The sequence below is a fragment of the Pogoniulus pusillus genome, chromosome 15, assembly GCF_015220805.1.
Source record: "Pogoniulus pusillus isolate bPogPus1 chromosome 15, bPogPus1.pri, whole genome shotgun sequence".
Lineage (NCBI taxonomy): Eukaryota > Metazoa > Chordata > Aves > Piciformes > Lybiidae > Pogoniulus > Pogoniulus pusillus.
The window spans coordinates 17,374,292-17,391,799 of record NC_087278.1 but is presented as its reverse complement, the minus strand read 5'-3'; the positions used below and the strand labels follow the sequence as shown (position 1 = coordinate 17,391,799).

General features: G+C 40.1%; 1 protein-coding gene across 3 annotated transcripts in view; it reads right to left on the bottom strand.

The window, feature by feature from the left end:
- PKP2 (plakophilin 2) overlaps positions 1 to 14,124 on the bottom strand; it is a 43,633-nt gene extending 29,509 nt beyond the window's left edge. For 2 of the 3 annotated variants that reach the window (XM_064155551.1, XM_064155550.1), the window contains exons 1-3: positions 13,679 to 14,124; positions 4,804 to 4,916; positions 1,798 to 2,492 (exon numbers count right to left, since the gene is read on the bottom strand). In XM_064155551.1, coding sequence (XP_064011621.1) covers positions 1,798 to 2,492; positions 4,804 to 4,916; positions 13,679 to 13,892 — 1,022 coding nt within the window. In that variant the 5' untranslated portion in view covers positions 13,893 to 14,124. The remainder of the gene's footprint in view (positions 1 to 1,797; positions 2,493 to 4,803; positions 4,917 to 13,678) is intronic. The other variant, XM_064155548.1, reaches the window with a different exon arrangement.
- Positions 14,125 to 17,508: the final 3,384 nt, after the last annotated feature.

The window sequence follows — 17,508 nt, the reverse complement described above, 5'->3', positions numbered from 1 at the left end:
TATACTGTAAATATCTGCTTGTATATTGTGCTAGCTGTAATTATAAGCTTCACTCATATTTCCAGAGTCGACTGAGCCTAGTCTGGGTAATCTCTAAAGTGTGGGGGGGCGGGGAACACCCAAACCATCACACCAATAGCCAGCCTAAACCTCTCCTGGAGTAGCTTGCAACAATTTCTTCTAGTCCTGCTGGTTGTCTCCAGAGAGACAAGGCTGTTCCTCTCCTTGCTCCAACCTTCCTTCAGGTAGTTACAGAGGGCAATAAGGTCTCCTCCCACATCCTTCTTTTCTCCATATTGAACAACCCCACTTCCCTCAGACCCTCCTCATAGGACTTGTGCTCTAGGCCCTTCATGAGCCTCACTGTCCTTCTCTGGACACATTCTAGCACTTCTATTCCTTCTTACAGTGCAGGACCCAGAACTGAACACAGTAATCAAGGCATGGCCTCACCAGTGCTGAGCACAGTGGGATGATCACTTCCCTGTTCCAGGTGGCCACAGTGTTTCTAATACAAGCTAGGATGCCAGTGGCCTTCTTGTCCACCTGGGCACACTGATGACTCATAATCAGTCAATTACCAACCAATACCCCCAGGTCCCTTTCCAAGTTGCAGCTTTCCAATCACACATCCTCGAGTCTGTAGCTTACCATGGCGGTAATGTGACCCAAGTGCAGGACATGGCACTTGGCCTTGTTGAACCTCATATAATTAACATTGGCCCATTGATCAAACCTGCCACGAGGCTCCCTTTCCCTCAAGCAGACTGACACACCCTCCCAGCTTGGTGTCATCTGTAAACTTACTGAGGGTGCTCTCAATCCCTCATCCAGGTCATTAATGAACATATTACAGAGAACTGGCTCCTGTACTGAACTCTGGGGAACATCACTTATGACTGGACACCCAAAGCAGTAAAGATCCATCACCAGTCACTGCCAGGCTGAGATGAACACGTGTCCAGCCATAGACCATATTTCTTACTGCTGGGTGTGTAGACTTGCATGGGGACTGAGAGAAGCCCACCATTCACCAGTTTATCCCTTCATGGAAGACACTCGGCACCTGCAGCAGACAAAAATTTGCTCTCCTGCTGTGCAGCATTATACTAGAATTGATCATCAAAATATTGTCTGTTTGAAATACTTAATTCTACTTCTACAGTAGCTTGATTGCTACAGAATGTACTACAACTGAAACAGGACTTCTGCATCAAGCCCTTCCAGTAGCTAGAATTAGAAGGATAGTTACTAAATGTGTATTTTAGATGTCTAAAAACATAAGCATGTGAAACAACACTTGCTTCTGTTGACTAAAATGGCTATGGTTTCTTCCTCAACATTTAAGAATAAAATGGTACAAATCTCTTGTGGAATTGCATCTTACATACTGCTTTTCATGAGCCTCCTCACTAAGATAAGATAGTATATTTTACAGAGACTTTTAAAACTTTGAGTAGACTTAAGAGCCATTCACTCTTCCCCCAAAAAAAGATATGAAACTAAAGGAGAACCTAGGATAGTTGAGAATTTAAACAAGATATGTTCAAGTAAATTAAATAGAAGTACTAAAATAAGCGACATCTGTAAACACCTGCAAAATTAAATCTAGAGGTTTCCGCAGTGCTTCCCATCATTTTCCTCTGCAATTTCCAACAGAAATTGAACATAACAACTGGCTGTTTTTCAGATTGAAAAACACTGAAGCATAAGCTGTCAGTTCCTTTTTTTTTTTTTTTAATGAACAGGTTCATCTATGACACCCCAGAACCAAAGCAGGTCCTTCATTGTGCTTACCCTAGATGAGATCCATTGACAGTGACTTGTTCACTCTGCAGGAATCCATTTCTTCCTGCTGCTGCCACAGCAGCTGTCAATGGTATCCTCTTCCCATCTGTTTCTGCAGAGACACTGGTTATTGAAGCCGGATGGGAAGTGTCCCTCCTGCTCTGTGTGCTTCTCAAAGTAGTTTGGTACCAGCTGGACCTTAAAGATTGCCTGTTCTGAGATGCCAGACGGGAAGCAACTGGTGATCTCACTTGTCCCATTGCACTGCCTGATGTCAGATAGTTCTCCTTCTCCAAAAGGTTGGTCATACTGCGACTGTTGCCTGTTTGATAGTGCAGAGGTACAACAGGGCTGGGGTAGATACCATCAAGCAGGACATCATTAGTAGCCCCCATCTGGGACTGTCTCTTATAGGAGCGTCCCCTGTTCACTGAATCATGAAGAGTGTAACCCACAATCTCAGACCGAGCATATCTTGGTGACATGGTCCCTTTGGATCTCCTGCTATCTCCATGCCTCATGGAGAACGCAGTTGAAATTCCTTCATCATTGTGAAAATTGTTGGACACATATGCCAATCTTTCAGGACTTTGTTGTGGTGAAACCTCTAGTCTCTTCAGAGGCTGTCTTTGAGCTTTCTCTTCCATTGCCTTGTAGGTAATCCTCATCCCCCAGCCATTTGTGTAAGAGTATGGTGATGCCACCTGTTCAGTGGTGCATAAAGGAACAGGAGTCACAGTAAGGATTAACAGCAAAGAAACCAAGCCAGGAACTAAAGACAAAAATTGTAATGTCTTTTATCAGAATCAGAAAACAAAATATGAACATCACCAAAACTGGTATTAAATGGGATTCTATACTGCTTCTTTGTCTCTAGCTACTGAAGGTAGGAATTATGATCCCAGTATTAGGGGTTAGTGACAAAGCATAAGCATCTATAGTCTTCTGTCATTAACTCAAAATAAATGTACACGATTATGTAATTATTCCTGGTAGTGAACAGTCTGCTTGCAAACAGAGTAAATTTTAGTTCCAGTTTGAAGTTTCTTGGGGATTAACTTTCACATCTGCAATGAAATTTAAATTCAAGGCTAACAGACAGAAAAAAAGATTACTCAGTCAGATATCAAAATAACATACTAAAGTGTCTGCATATTGCTATTGACCTTATATGGCCATTTAGCCCTCTTGTTCATTTTGTGGTAGGATCTAGTAAAGGTCATCTTCTTGTTTGTATAATCTCCTTAAAATGAAGGAGTTTACATAACATTCCAAGGAAGCCAAAATGATAATTTCACCACCTCAATGGCTTCCTTAATTAAACAGTTGCAATTGAAGATGATTTTTCTTTTCCTGTGCCTCATGAGCATGGACAGTTAACGCTTCATCATCTTGCTTTACATTTTTCTTTTTTATTAACTTAACAATCTCCCTTCAACCTTTCTTTGTGGGGTGTGTTTACAGGACTCTTACTATTTAGGTGTCATCTGAGGCCTCTCCAATTTTTCTACCTATTTCTTATGCACAATTGGACATCACACTCTATTCAGAGACTATCTTGCCTTAAAATAGGAATAATAGCCCATTTTTTAAAAACTCAATAAGCACCGTCACAAAACAAAACACCCATGTATTCGATTTCTACAACAAATGGGAAACTAAGGACTTATTGACCTTCTTTACAGATAGTTGTCAGAATGAGGCAAGGATCATTGGATATATCTGTTTATTCTAGAGAAGCTATGCAAGGATATCTTTATCTTTTGTTTTGAGACAAGGAAATTAACGATTCTGCGAAATACCAGACCTTGTGGCATTTTCTGACTTTCACACAGGACAGATAGTCTCACTTTATCTTTTCTTTTTTTTTTTTTTCTCTCTCCTTGCCTGGACACCTGTACTGTTATCGTGTGGCTTCTCTTTTGCCTCCGATTTGCATTCTCTTCTACAAAGAAGAGATTCATGTCGAATATTAGGCATTGGGTGATAGGTGAGAATAGAATATAGGAGGACAGAGAAGGAAATGTATTTAGGTAATGGTTCAAACTCTCCCCATATGGAGCCAATGCTGCTTCACTAACTGGCCAGAAGCTCAGATATTTCCTTTAATGCCAATAAGCTATTCTTGAATAATCTAAAATCAAGAAAGTATTGACTCGTCTATATACAGCTATTTATTATGCCATTATTCTCAAACTGAATTAATTTTTTTATTATTATGCTGAATCATTGCTATTGAACTATATGTTGGCTTCCAAGTATGGGGCTGCTTCCTCTGACAGGTTCATGCCAGTTACAAGCTCCATCACAAACTCTGTAGAAAAACAATTATTTATATTACAACAACAACAACTAATTAGTCAGAGTAACAACTGAATTTACAATTAGACAATTTAGAGACACTACTGAATTCTGAAATTCTTTTAATGCCAAAACAAGTTGCAATAGGATTATTGTAAATGATAAGGAACACTCTATCCATCCTCATAAAACTCAAGCAGTATGCTTTCCTGTGGTTTAGGATGCTTAATTTCCTAACCTGCTTCATCTCATTCCCAGCTCCTACTCATGTCATACATGGCACTGCTGAATTTCTAGCAACCTCTAACTCTCTTGGTAAGCAGCAGCATGGCTTCTGGCTGCTCTGAGCTACCAATGTTCTAACTGACAGGGACAGACGAAGATATGACTTGTCACAGCCTTTGCCAGAATTAAAGTTAACATGTTTTAGAATTTTCTACCCTGATGCAAATTCTCGCAAAACCACCAATACTGCAAAAAAGCCCATCTGTACCTGAGATGAATTTAGACACTGGGCACAGAACTGACTGGCAAGGGAGAAATGTTAAGTCAGTTGTAAAACTCTCATTTTCTATACATCAGGCTTAAAAAGCAGAGAAGCAAGCAAGCAATCATACCTTGAAACACCATCTAAATGCTATTACTTATGGTAACAAAGTAAATATACTATGAGTGTGATATATTTCTTTCTCTTTGTTGGCTTCATTTCCTCACCTGGTTTGACTGGTATGATGAGAAACTATAGGGAGTTCTTGGTGCAAAATCATTTTCAGTAATCCCCATGTTATAGACACGCTCTGGAACACTGGCTGCACGGTGCAAACCACCTGTAAACAAAGACTAACGTTAATAATATTTTAACAAAATATGATAGTCACATAAATTACAATTTACAGTACTAGGGAAATGTCCCAGAGTGCACTGCCATTAATATATATGCAAGCTGAAAATCAAAAAGGGAAATGATCAAAGTATGTTTACATTCAGTGTACCGCATTCAAAACACACCCAAGCAAATCCTTCAGAGGATGCAAACTATTTTTTCAGGTTTTTACTTAAGATGTACTTTTAACTTTCGGGAGTCTTGTTGTTGATACAGCTATTTAATGAAAAAAATATTTTAACAAAGCAAGCTGATACTTTAAATATTTCAGAAAATGACAGATGGGATCCCTGAACAGCTACTAAGAGCACACTGTAACCACTTTAAATATATATGTATGGTTTACCTCTGAGACTAACTACAATATGAACAATACACAAGAAATTAAAAGCTTGCTGCTGTAGATTGTAGATGTGAAACATGGGTTGATGTAATATTTCTGCTACTGTGCACCCTAGAGAGGCAGTTTTCACCATGTATCGCTGTAAACAAATAGCATACACTGACTACAGACTGTTTATTTTACAGCTATCTACCTCAAGTCTTGGTATTTCTTCTCCCTTAGGTGCTAATTTAATGACAGTATATTGCACAATGTAATAATGCTTCACTAAGCTTCTCAGTGCTTCACCCAAAGAGAACATAAGTCCATGAACAAATTCTATGGCTTATGGGCAGCATGTGGCATGTGATGCTGTAAAGTAGGGCTGTTTAATGACACTCCAAATCTGCACCTGGAGAGTTTACTAATACTACAAATAATATTGTAGATCCACAGTAAAAGATGCTCTGATTCTTTTTTTCATGACCCAGCTTTGAAAATAGAACAGTACATTCTGATTGTTTGTCCTGGAATCCTGTATACCCCTAAATTCCTCTCCTTCTGTGGTTTGAATGGGAGAGGAAAAGGCACGAAAAGACCTGTTTCCCCCCCTGCCCTGCAGGCGTGAAGGGGATGAGCAAGGGGCCCTTCCGCATGAGAGGTGCCCTGTGCAGTGCCCACACTGGAATCGGGCTGTGATTGGCTGTGGTCTTTGTGCCTAGGAAGTGGTAACTCTGCTCTTTGTCTAGGAAGGGTATAAATATTGGGGGACTTCCTGCTCTTGGGGTTCTCATCTTAGAGTTCACCCCGCCTGAGTGTTCGTGCCTGCCTGAGAGTTCTCTCCCGCCCCACCGCCTGGATAGATTCTGCAGAAGGAGCCCCTGGCGCTCTGCTCCAAAGGACAGCTTCCACCCATTAGCGTCCATTAAGCAGACTCAACAGCCCGACTGTGAGTTATTTTTGCTCAGATTTATTATTAAGCAGAAACACTATAATTTAAAAGCCTTTTCCAACTTCTGACTTCCAAAATAGTCAAATTATCTATGGTATCCTGTAGACTTTCTCAAAAGAACTGAATCTGGTAATTAAAACTAAATTAATTTCTGTATATAGTTTTGGGGGTGGGTTTTTGGGAAAATAAAATAAATAAAATAACTCTATTTTTATATAAATTCCTGACTCCGATGCATTAATTCCCTGCCTCCACAACATTGTTTTATTAAAAGTGCATTCTTCTTTTAATTAAAAAGTAATCAATCGACCAACCATAACCTTCAGCCTCTTTAACTGGTACAATGCATTTGCAAACAAAAAGTGCTTCTATTAATATTTTTTTAAAGCAACAGATACTGAAAATTACTGTTCACAAGGTTCCTGGGTTACCATGAGAACCTGCATAGAGGAATATAAATAACATAGCTTCAAAGGGGTGAAACAGAAGCTGAAAGCCTGATATACCTCAAACTAGTCATAATCAAGGCCAGTGTGTACTGCAGTAATTTAGGCTCAACAGATGAAAATGGTCAATAAGGAAGTTAATTAGACATGAATTTTGAAGGCAGCAGATTGATACCTACGATACTACAGTAAAGAAATCACTTAAGTTGGTCAAACTGAAGTCTACACTTCCAAAACCAGTCCAAGCGATGTCCAAGGGAACTCAAGTGCCACAAAGATGCAGGTAAGTGCCCACAGGGATTTTTGAAAGCACCTCGTGTAAGTGTGTCAAACAGGTAAGGCTTTTAATTCATGCAGCTAGTCTTCAGACTTCATTAGGTGCACAATGGTGTCCCAAGGAGCTTCAGTATACATGTATCTTTGATCCTTAGTGTCTTTAGTTAGCAAAAGACGTACAATAAACAAAAGATTCATGTAAGGAGAATAATTTATGAATGATTCTCTCTAGCACATACCTAACTAGATAAGTCCAAATTTATGTGTCTAATGTAATACAATACAACAGCAGACCGCAGTAATTTAGGCCTAATTAAATCATACTCTGCAGTTATTTTGCTTATTTAATCATACTTTCAAAATTTTTCCTTTCCATTTTCGCCATATGGGACAGATTTAAACACGTATTAGATAATTTGTTAAGGCATATTCATGGTAACATGACAGTGGAATGATGCAGCTTGGTCAAACTCATGATTTGGATTGTAACAATTTGTGACATTACAAGGTTACTGTAGCCCAAGGGTTACCCAAGTACATGAGAAAGCAGTAAGGGAAAACTTGTTTTATACTAAGAAAAAAATCTTGCCAATGTATACCAACATCCAAAATTTAAAAACTGATACAAATCTCTCATTTGGGTGACATGATTCTCATATCAACGTACAATTTCAGGGGCTCACTAAGACTCTATCTTAGCCTATATTATACACCTGCTTTTTTGATTCATTTTATTCACTGGCACATACTGAAATACTTCCATGTAAGTAATCTTTAAATATAAATATATATATATTGCTGTTTCTTTACAGTTAGTATTTTTTTGTCCAGTTTACTTATTGCTCTCAATTATTTACCTACTTAGGGCATTAAGACCTTCTGAACAAGTAATTTGTGCATGTTTTAGAGAACTCTAAACCTCCTGCGTTTACTAAACAAATAATAAAAATAAGGACAAGTTAAAAAATAACAAGGGTACCTATGAACTAGTTAAGGATAAACTACTTATCTAACAGTTCCTTCTTTACCAAAGCAAAATACAGTAAACCAGAAATAGTAATACTCAGTAATCTTTAAGTAGTCCTCCTTTTTATGTTTATAACCTTTTGGTCTCCCTGTGAAACTATCTGCCAGTAAACATTTTTCTCTTTCAGAGACAAATACTGTATGTTAGCTTAATGGAATTTCACTTTGTATTTATGATATCTCTACCTTCCTCTTTCAACATCAGTAAATTACTTTGCTAGCACTTTACCTTTACAATTATTAAGCAGACATAAAATATATGTCTTTTTACTGTGTAGTGTTTACTTGTGCCAAAACACAGTGTGTTAAAGGAAAATGTGGTAGCTGAAATGCTGTGTCTTTTCATTAGTTATGAGACCTCATAAATGTTTATAAATATGTAAAAAGTGAGTGCCAGGAGGATGGAGCCAGGCTCTTCTCGGTGATGCCTGATGACAGGTCAAGGGGCAATGGGTAGAAGTTGAGGCATAGGAAGTTTCATGTGAATGTGAGGAATTTTTTTGACTGTGACGGTGACAGAACACTGGAAGAGGCTGCCCACGTCGTTTGTGCAATCTCCCTCTCTGGTCATACTCAAGACCCACCCAGACGTGTTCCTGTGTGATCTGGTATAGGTGATCCTGCTCTGGCAGGAGGGTTGGACTGGATGATATTTTGAGGTCACTTTTAGCCCCTGAACATCCTGTGATTCTGTGATATAGAACAGGCAGTCTGATCAAAGTGTGGCTCTGTCAGCAATGTTTTATTCAGCTTATTTTTACCACACTACAAAAACTTGTGTGTCTTTTCCACCTCTCAGATTTGTTCAGTATTATATATATTCAGAAATAATTACATAGCCCTTATACACTCACAGCACTGGCTTAAAGAAAAAAAAGAAGCAAAAAAAGCCACACTTTTTTGGATTGTTGTTTCTAATATATTGTCTACTTGCTGTTAAGGCTGATATTTTCTAATTGTGAGACTCAATGTTTTCAGTCTCACAAAAATTCTCTCTTCAGAAAACATGCACACTATTCAGTTACTCATCCATAAATACTGCACTTTATTTCCAGCAGCTAGTGAAGAAAAGGATGGGTTTCTTATATGCTCAGTGTCATGTCTGTTGACCCATGAGGGTATTTTGGAAAACTCAAGCATCTCAGACATCAGCAGACACCCATGTGTGGGGAACTGAGTGGAGCTGTTTATCACAGTCTCCCCTCTACCCTGTCCGTATGAACATGGTGCCATGGTCTAGCCTTGAGCTCTGTGGTAAAGGGTTGGATTTGATGATCTGTGAGGTCCCTTCCAACCCTGATGACACTGTGATACTGTGATACTGTGAAAGAGCTTGAGCCCATTTACTGGGCAAGTGGCATATTGACCGCAAGCAGCATTTGGCCACAGGAATTCAATTAATGTTTATATATTTTGCTGGTTATTACTAGATCTAGATATTATCCATAGAAAGATTCCATCACCGTGTAAGAACCAAAATATTATTAAAATTAGTGGTCGGGGTGGTGAGAGTTCTGAGTATCAAAATTAATAAACAATATTAATTTTGGAAAATATTAATCTCGCATCAATTAATTTTCCCTCCCCACCACTAAGCGTCTTTGTTCTTCTCCATACCTGAGATAAAAGCTGTACAAAAATCACCCGATATTGCAACAGTAATAACAAAACTTTGAGACCTGAAAACACAATTCATGATCAGGAGGGAGACTGTACAATTAAAATAGCATTTGTCTTCACAAAGGCTCTTGCCCAGGCCCCTTTATGACCCTGGACGCACAAGGTCCAACATCTCCAAAGGCCATGTCTCCCTAGCAATCACAGTCTATGGCTGCAGACAGATCAGTTCCCTGTTTGATCAGATTTCAAACCCAAAAATGACAAGAAGTATCTCTAAAACACAGAATATACGAAAAAGACAGTTATCCTCCATTAAGGAGTTAGGTGTATCAAATTCCCTTTAAATCATTTAGTGTTAACTCTTAGTTGTGAGTCTTTTTAAGTCTCTTTGTATTTGAACAGCTACCATGAAAGCCAGGTTTTGGCTTCAAATCCCCCACCACAGTGGTACTCATAAAAATGCACATGATGCACAGAAAAGGAGACTTTAGTCCAGGCATTACCCTGAAGAAAGAGAAATACCATAAATTAATTTTAAAAGCCAATAAAAATCCAAATGTAAGATCAGAGGCAAATGGATTCATAAAGAGAATTAAGTTTAATAGGCTCCCAGAATATAGATAAACTAATCAATATGTGAGCTGAAAAACTATTGCCATTTTTCTCTGACAAGGTAGAGCCATCTACCATTTTGTTTCTATCCTTAAATGATATTCAGAAACTTGAACTTTAGTTCAAAAATTTTAAAGGCAGTGAAATCTTTCATGTATAAAGTTTTGGCAACTGATGAACTGGCAAAGTTGCAGCTGTTGTTAAACTACTGCTTAAAAAGTATTGTTTCACAATGTCTTGAAAACAAATGAGCAGCATGCAACTTCAGTCACTTGTCAGCTGGTACAATCTTCAAATCTGAGGATGACCTGAATTTCTATTATAAACAAACAAACAAAACCAAACAAAAAAAAAAACAAAAAGAGGAGAAAATGGTATGAAACAGCACACAACATGGCAGTAGGATGCAAAGTGATGTTTTTTTCCATTTAAAGGTAATGCTGAAGGTTGAGCAGACACTTTTAATTTGAAATTTTAAGAAAAAATTATGCTTCCTAACAGTACTTCTGGTAGCATCAATGCTTTCAGTACACAGCGGAAAATGGGTGTACCCAGATAATACCATGCAAGACCTTTACTACTACTCCTTTCTCATGCCCAGCAGTTACTTGCTTAGCTAATTTTAGGCATAACTCTGGTTAGGTATGCTGCTAAGTACCTTGATGAACAGAGCCTGAAATACTTCTACAGATAAGACAGTTATCACAGGGGCCTGCTCCTCTTCCTTCTATATCTCTATATTATCTTCCTTGCAGCTGCAAATAATATGGGCCTCCTGGTGAACATAATCTAGAAAACTGCTATAATTCACAGAAAGTGAGATTTTTGCATGTAAAAGAGTACATATTTTTAAGAAGTACCCTACATATAAGAGTTTGAACATTCTCAAAGCAGATTACAATTTTGAGTAAGTCTGTGTAGAAAGTACACACACAAGTATGTGTAGAAAGTACACACATATATATTTCCCCCTCCCCCCCAGGAAAATTCAGTATGTTAAATATATGATAGGGATTTGATTCACATTATATATGTTTATGATATAGACAGACACAAATATACATATACATTATACATATGTATATATGAATACATTCCAGTTCCATTCATTTTTTTCTGTTTTACAGTGGGACTAAAAACTCTACAGTGCACTGGGCACAAGAATACATTTGAAAGAAGAAAAGGTCATTTTATGCATGAACAACACATGCAAGAGAGATGTCATTTGCCAGTCTTGATCCTGAAGCTTAGAAATGTTGATGTCTCAGAAATGCAAAGGGTTCAATCTTTAGAAAAACAAAGCAGACCAAGACAACTATCCCCAAATCCATTAGGTCTGTTAACACATTCCAGCAAAGTCAAGACGAAGTAGGAAGATGGGAACTTTGTCTTCATAGTCTTTTATGCATGGCTTAAGAGATATCATTCTCAGGTTCACGACCCTGTATCACCTATTAACTATTGCATAAAACAAAGAGAAATTAAATCACTCCAAAAGTGTTCAGGAACCTTATTTAAAGGACAATGGCCAAGCTAAGGACTTGCATGTGTAGGTTCACATTTCACAGCTGTTGTGTACCTGTTTACATGATTTGTGTACATAACTTTTTTGAGCAATCAGCATCTGGTATGCATTTTTCACTGTGAGACATAAGGCAGATGAAACACAAGGAAACTTTCCTCTACCTGACATTACAGATTAGCAAAGTATAGCTCTAAATGTAAAGAAGCTCATGGCTTTACGCAAATTAAAGGTGAGAGTTTCTTTAATGACAAATGAGAAATAGGGTATATAGCCTGTATGTCAGTCATATCCCCCTACTTATAAACAGGATGAAAGTTTTCATGGTTTTTAATTTATAGAAAATATTGACTTTGGAAACATCTCTTTGTCATTAAGTGAAGGCTAAATTCATTGAGCAGCTTGCTTAATTTAACCCTCAACACTTGACAAAGTCATGCTGTGGGCACCTGATGCTGAAGTCAAACCCTGGTTAGGGTGAAAGACAGGACCGAGCCAGACCTCCCTGCTGGATCTGGCCTTCCGGCTACAGGATCTTAGAAGCAAGGACTGATTGACGTCAGTTTGTATCGTGCATATCAAAGAACATGGCAGCATTATCATTCCATGCTTCCCATGCACACCTTTCCTAGAATTACTTTTCCAAATCTCCTGTTATTTATTTTTTATTTTGAGGTGAAATAAGAAAAAAAAATTCCCTGCGGTTTCTCCCACTCCTCTTCCAAACGGGGCCTGTGGGTAATACTAAGGCATTAAAATAAGCATAGTAAGGAGCTGCTGGATTAGAAGAATTTTGGCTTGATGCACCCCTCAGGTGCTGATGATCTGGCAGCAGACCTCGACATTCGCCTAACTTACAGCAATTGAGAGAAAGTTGTGACTCAGGAAAGGAAAGGAAAGGAAAGGAAAGGAAAGGAAAGGAAAGGAAAGGAAAGGAAAGGAAAGGAAAGGAAAGGAAAGGAAAGGAAAAAGGAAAGGAAAAAGGAAAGGAAAAAGGAAAGGAAAAAGGAAAGGAAAAAGGAAAGGAAAAAGGAAAGGAAAAAGGAAAGGAAAAAGGAAAGGAAAAAGGAAAGGAAAAAGGAAAGGAAAAAGGAAAGGAAAAAGGAAAGGAAAAAGGAAAGGAAAAAGGAAAGGAAAAAGGAAAGGAAAAAGGAAAGGAAAAAGGAAAGGAAAAAGGAAAGGAAAAAGGAAAGGAAAAAGGAAAGGAAAAAGGAAAGGAAAAAGGAAAGGAAAAAGGAAAGGAAAAAGGAAAGGAAAAAGGAAAGGAAAAAGGAAAGGAAAAAGGAAAGGAAAAAGGAAAGGAAAAAGGAAAGGAAAGGAAAGGAAAAAGGAAAGGAAAGGAAAAAGGAAAGGAAAGGAAAAAGGAAAGGAAAGGAAAAAGGAAAGGAAAGGAAAAAGGAAAGGAAAGGAAAAAGGAAAGGAAAGGAAAAAGGAAAGGAAAGGAAAAAGGAAAGGAAAGGAAAAAGGAAAGGAAAGGAAAGGAAAAAGGAAAGGAAAGGAGAGAAGAGAAGAGAAGAGAAGAGAAGAGAAGAGAAGAGAAGAGAAGAGAAGAGAAGAGAAGAGAAGAGAAGAGAAGAGAAGAGAAGAGAAGAGAAAAGAAAAGAAAAGAAAAGAAAAGAAAAGAAAAGAAAAGAAAAGAAAAGAAAAGAAAAGAAAAGAAAAGAAAAGAAAAGAAAAGAAAAGAAAAGAAAAGAAAAGAAAAGAAAAGAAAAGAAAAGGTCAACAGAGCTACGATTCCTGTCAAACTCGGTAAAGGTCAACGACTGTAGAGACGACGGCGGCTCCTCGGGGCCGGCTCAGGGACCTACCCTGGGGCACCAGCCCGAAACACTTCCGGCGCTCCCGCCGCCGCCGCCGCCGCCGCCGCTGAAACTGCCACGGATAGCCACGAGCCGGCATAGAGAGGCGCGGGGCCAGGGCGGTGACTCACCGTTTTGCAGCGAGCCTCGGCTCTTCCTGGCCAGTGTCTGCTGGACCTGCTGTTGGATTCGCAGTGCCTTCTCCTCACTGGCCCGGCCGCCCGAAAGCTTAAGCCTGGCCTCGGAGGGCAGCGCCAGACTGGAGCTATCCAGCTCCCTCAGGATCTGCTGGCCCAGCACGGTGCGGATGTAGCCCTGCTCAGCGGTGGGACCGCGACCGGCCATGGGCACAGGCGGCCGCCGCTCTCTTCCGCGCCGGTAACCTGTTGCGCGGCAGCCTCGCCAGCGCTGGGGCTCAGCCGCCGAGGGACGGGCAGGACGGGCCAGGCCACGCCGCGCCCAGCGCCGCCTCAGTCTCTGCCCCGCCCTGTTGCACAGGTGCCAGGCTCGACCCGCGCCTCTGTCCTCCTCAACCCGCCGCGGCCGCCCAGGGAAGGGTCTAGAAGAGCAATCCACTCCTCTCCTTTCCCCCTGTCCCCTCCCGCGCCTCCCGTTCCCTCCCTTCCCTGCCCCGAAGTAAAAGGTCCGGTGTCTTGTCTTGGGCTGCACCGGCCCAGATCAATCCGGTCAAGCCTTCATCAGTAAGGCACAGCCACCACCGGGTCAGGCTCCCGCCTGCCTTTGTCCTCCCCGTGCGGCAGCGGGTTTCCGCCCGCCGATAGCCGCTGCAGTCTCCTTGAGCAACTGTGTTGCACAGCCGCGGGGTAGTTATGCCGCCCTGTCCCGCACCCTCCGGAGGACTTACGGCAGGCGTACTGCCTGGAAACAAATGGCAGGCGTTTTAAACATTCACACTGACCGCGTGCACCGTCCCTTACAGGTCCTTTGCATTACATTCTGTATTTTAAATACTTTTAGATTTTGCATACAGCTGCTTGCACGTGTGAAAGTTTCAACCTACAGTAATGCGAAACTGCTTTAATACAGTGGTTCCTGCTGTCAAGATCAAACTTTCATGAGAGTTTGTTTTAGGAGGCTGTAGGGCTGCTGATTTGGGAGGTTTGCTGCTCTCTGGGTTGTTTTTGTCAGGCTGACCGGTGGATATGCAGAGAGATGACTTGGAGCTGCCTTTCTCTCCATTTCGTTGTAAAGAGGTGATGAGGAAATTGTGCACTTAAAGGTTGAAAAAAGACAAAACCCAAACCCGACTCTGCCGCAGCCAGAGAGAAACTGGAGTGATCCTTGGTTTAGGGTGTAACGTAAGAAATTGGGACACCTTCTTTATTATCAGGAAACTTAGGTCTGGGAGGAGGAACTGGCTTCATGCTGAGGAGTCTAGAATCCTTTTGCCCCCATGAATCATTCTTTCCCATTTTTTTTCTTTAAGGGGGGGAGCGAGCTCTGGCCTTTCTCATCACTTGGTCTGCCTAACGTCATCCCCATTTGTTCTCATGTGGCACATCACCAGAGAGGTCACGCTAATGATATGTGAGAATAATTTCACTGGTTAAGACAACTTGAGTGGCACACTCTTTATAAATGGGGAAGGGCCATGTACGGCAGCAGAAAAGCTGAAGATAAGCTGCAGAGGGTGCCATCTGACAAAGAGAAGCAGCAATTTGTGTAGAGGAGGAAGTTGAAGGCATCTGAAAGAACTACTGGCAACAGGGGAAAGCATGTAACAGAAAAGTGAAAGAATAAAAAAATGAAGGAATGAACAGGGCAAGGCAGGAAAAACAATGAGAAACACACAGGAAGGAATGTAAACTATGCTTGAAACTATGTTAGACCCTTTTGCTGACATACACTCAGAAAAGCATTTCCAGTAAACAATAGATAACTACAATCTCTGCGAGTATGAGTAAGGATTACTGGGGAGATTAGAGTAGCTGAAAAAATGTGAAACATTTCCTCTTCTCGTTTTCTCTGCACTATTTTCTCCATTCCAAACTCTAGCACAAACATGAATTCAGGGTAGTATTTGTAGCTGAAACTGATTTGGTCTCACACATGAAATACATCTGAAATGGATTCAATATTTAGAAAATACTCTTGCAATGTATGTCTTCAGAGATAGTTTTGCAAGCTCTTGGCACACTGACATTGCCTCTGTTGGAAAAAAATACTAAATTTTATTACATTTATTTTGCAAGTAAGCACATTTATTTGTGCTTGTGAGCTCCATGGAAAAAGAAATGGCAGCTTGCTCTGAACTTTAAATTTTTTAAGGAGATTTCTGAGGTAGATTTCTTTCCTCATAGCTAGGAATGCTGACTAGAAAAGTTGGGGGCAGGGGAAGTGGGGAGGGAGAGGAGAAGGGTACAGAGAAAGAATGTTGCCTGCACAGCAATTTGGAAAATGCTTACCCAGGATCTGAAATAGAAATTAATCAAGATTTTTTTTCTTATCTGAAGAAAGTAAGAAAATATTATGTAACAGATTGCAACTGCAAAAAATGCCCACCTGAGTCTTTTGAAAGGGAAGTGCTTTACATATGCCACTTGCACATTGAAAGCAGCATAACCGTGATTATCTGTGAATGGATGACAACACGATGGATAATTGATCATTAGATTTAAAAAAAAATAGATTTAATTATGATGTGTATAGTGATTAAGAGATGAGGAATCACATAAAATTTACTTTCTGTCCAGTGGAGTCAAGCAGACCAGAAAACAACATATATATTTTTAAGAATTAGTTTTTATTTATTAGGGCCACTTGTGCTGGACCTAAACCATTCAATCTTTTTCAATCAGAAGTTAACCACAAATAATATTTATGTTAAGGGTGTGATAGTCTTTTCTCTCTTCTTTCCCTTCCTCCTACCCTTCTCTGGGTTAGGGTTTGTGGATCAAGCTGGACTTTTACCCTGGAAATAGATTATTTTCAACAAGAAGATACCTTGGAAATAATTTATTTTCAACAAGAACCTTAGAGGAAATGGTTGTAAGTATGGACATTTAAGTGTTTCTTTTAAATGTGAAACAGTTTGACAAACAAGGGCTTCCTCTTAAATATGCACAACTTTATTCCTGTGTATATCTCTAGGATGGAAAATGAAGTGCCATTCACTCGGTTTTTGGGGATTTGTTTTTGTTGATGGATTTTGTATGGTGGGTTTGTTTTTTGTGTGTTTGGGTTTTTGTTTGTTTGTTTGTTTGTTTTTCTTCTCCTTTTGGATCTCATGGTTGAAGGTATTCTAGGGCAGTGCAGGTTTGTCAGGGATAGCTGGGCTGTTTCTCTATCTGTCCTTTTCCTTCTGGGTTCATTTGATTAAGCCTTCTGAGGGAAGGGAATCAATTTACTGTAAGGGTGACAGCGCACTAGAACAGGCTGTCCAGAAAGGCTGCTGAATCTCCTTCTCTAATGTGGTGGTTTGGCTGTTAACCCGCCCCCCCCACACTTTAGAAAATACCCCAGCTAACTCAGATGGGCTCTGGGAATATAAATGAAGCTATTTACAGCTAGCACAATATACAAGCAGATATTTACAGTATATACAGTTATATACAGAAATATACAAATGAAAAGTAATACAGAAACACAACTCCCCTCCCAGAAACCTGAGTCCCCAGGAGGGGCTCTCAACCACCCCAGCACCTCCCCCTGCCCCTCTCAACCTTACCCCAATCCTGAGAAAGAATAGAGGTGCAGCCAAGAGGTTAAGGAGCAAGGTTAGTGGCAGTGAGGTTAGGAAGATGTAGCTCAGTCTGAAGCCAAAAGCAAAGTGAAAAAATGATGAAAAGTTATCTAATGTTTACCCTTCTTGTTCCCATAGCTCTCAGCGAGACTGTGAGGGAAGGAGACATCACAATTTTTTTCCTTTTCACAGCTAAATTATCTACTTTCTCTCACCGAAACATTCTAGCCTGCTTCAAACTAGCACATCTAAAGACTT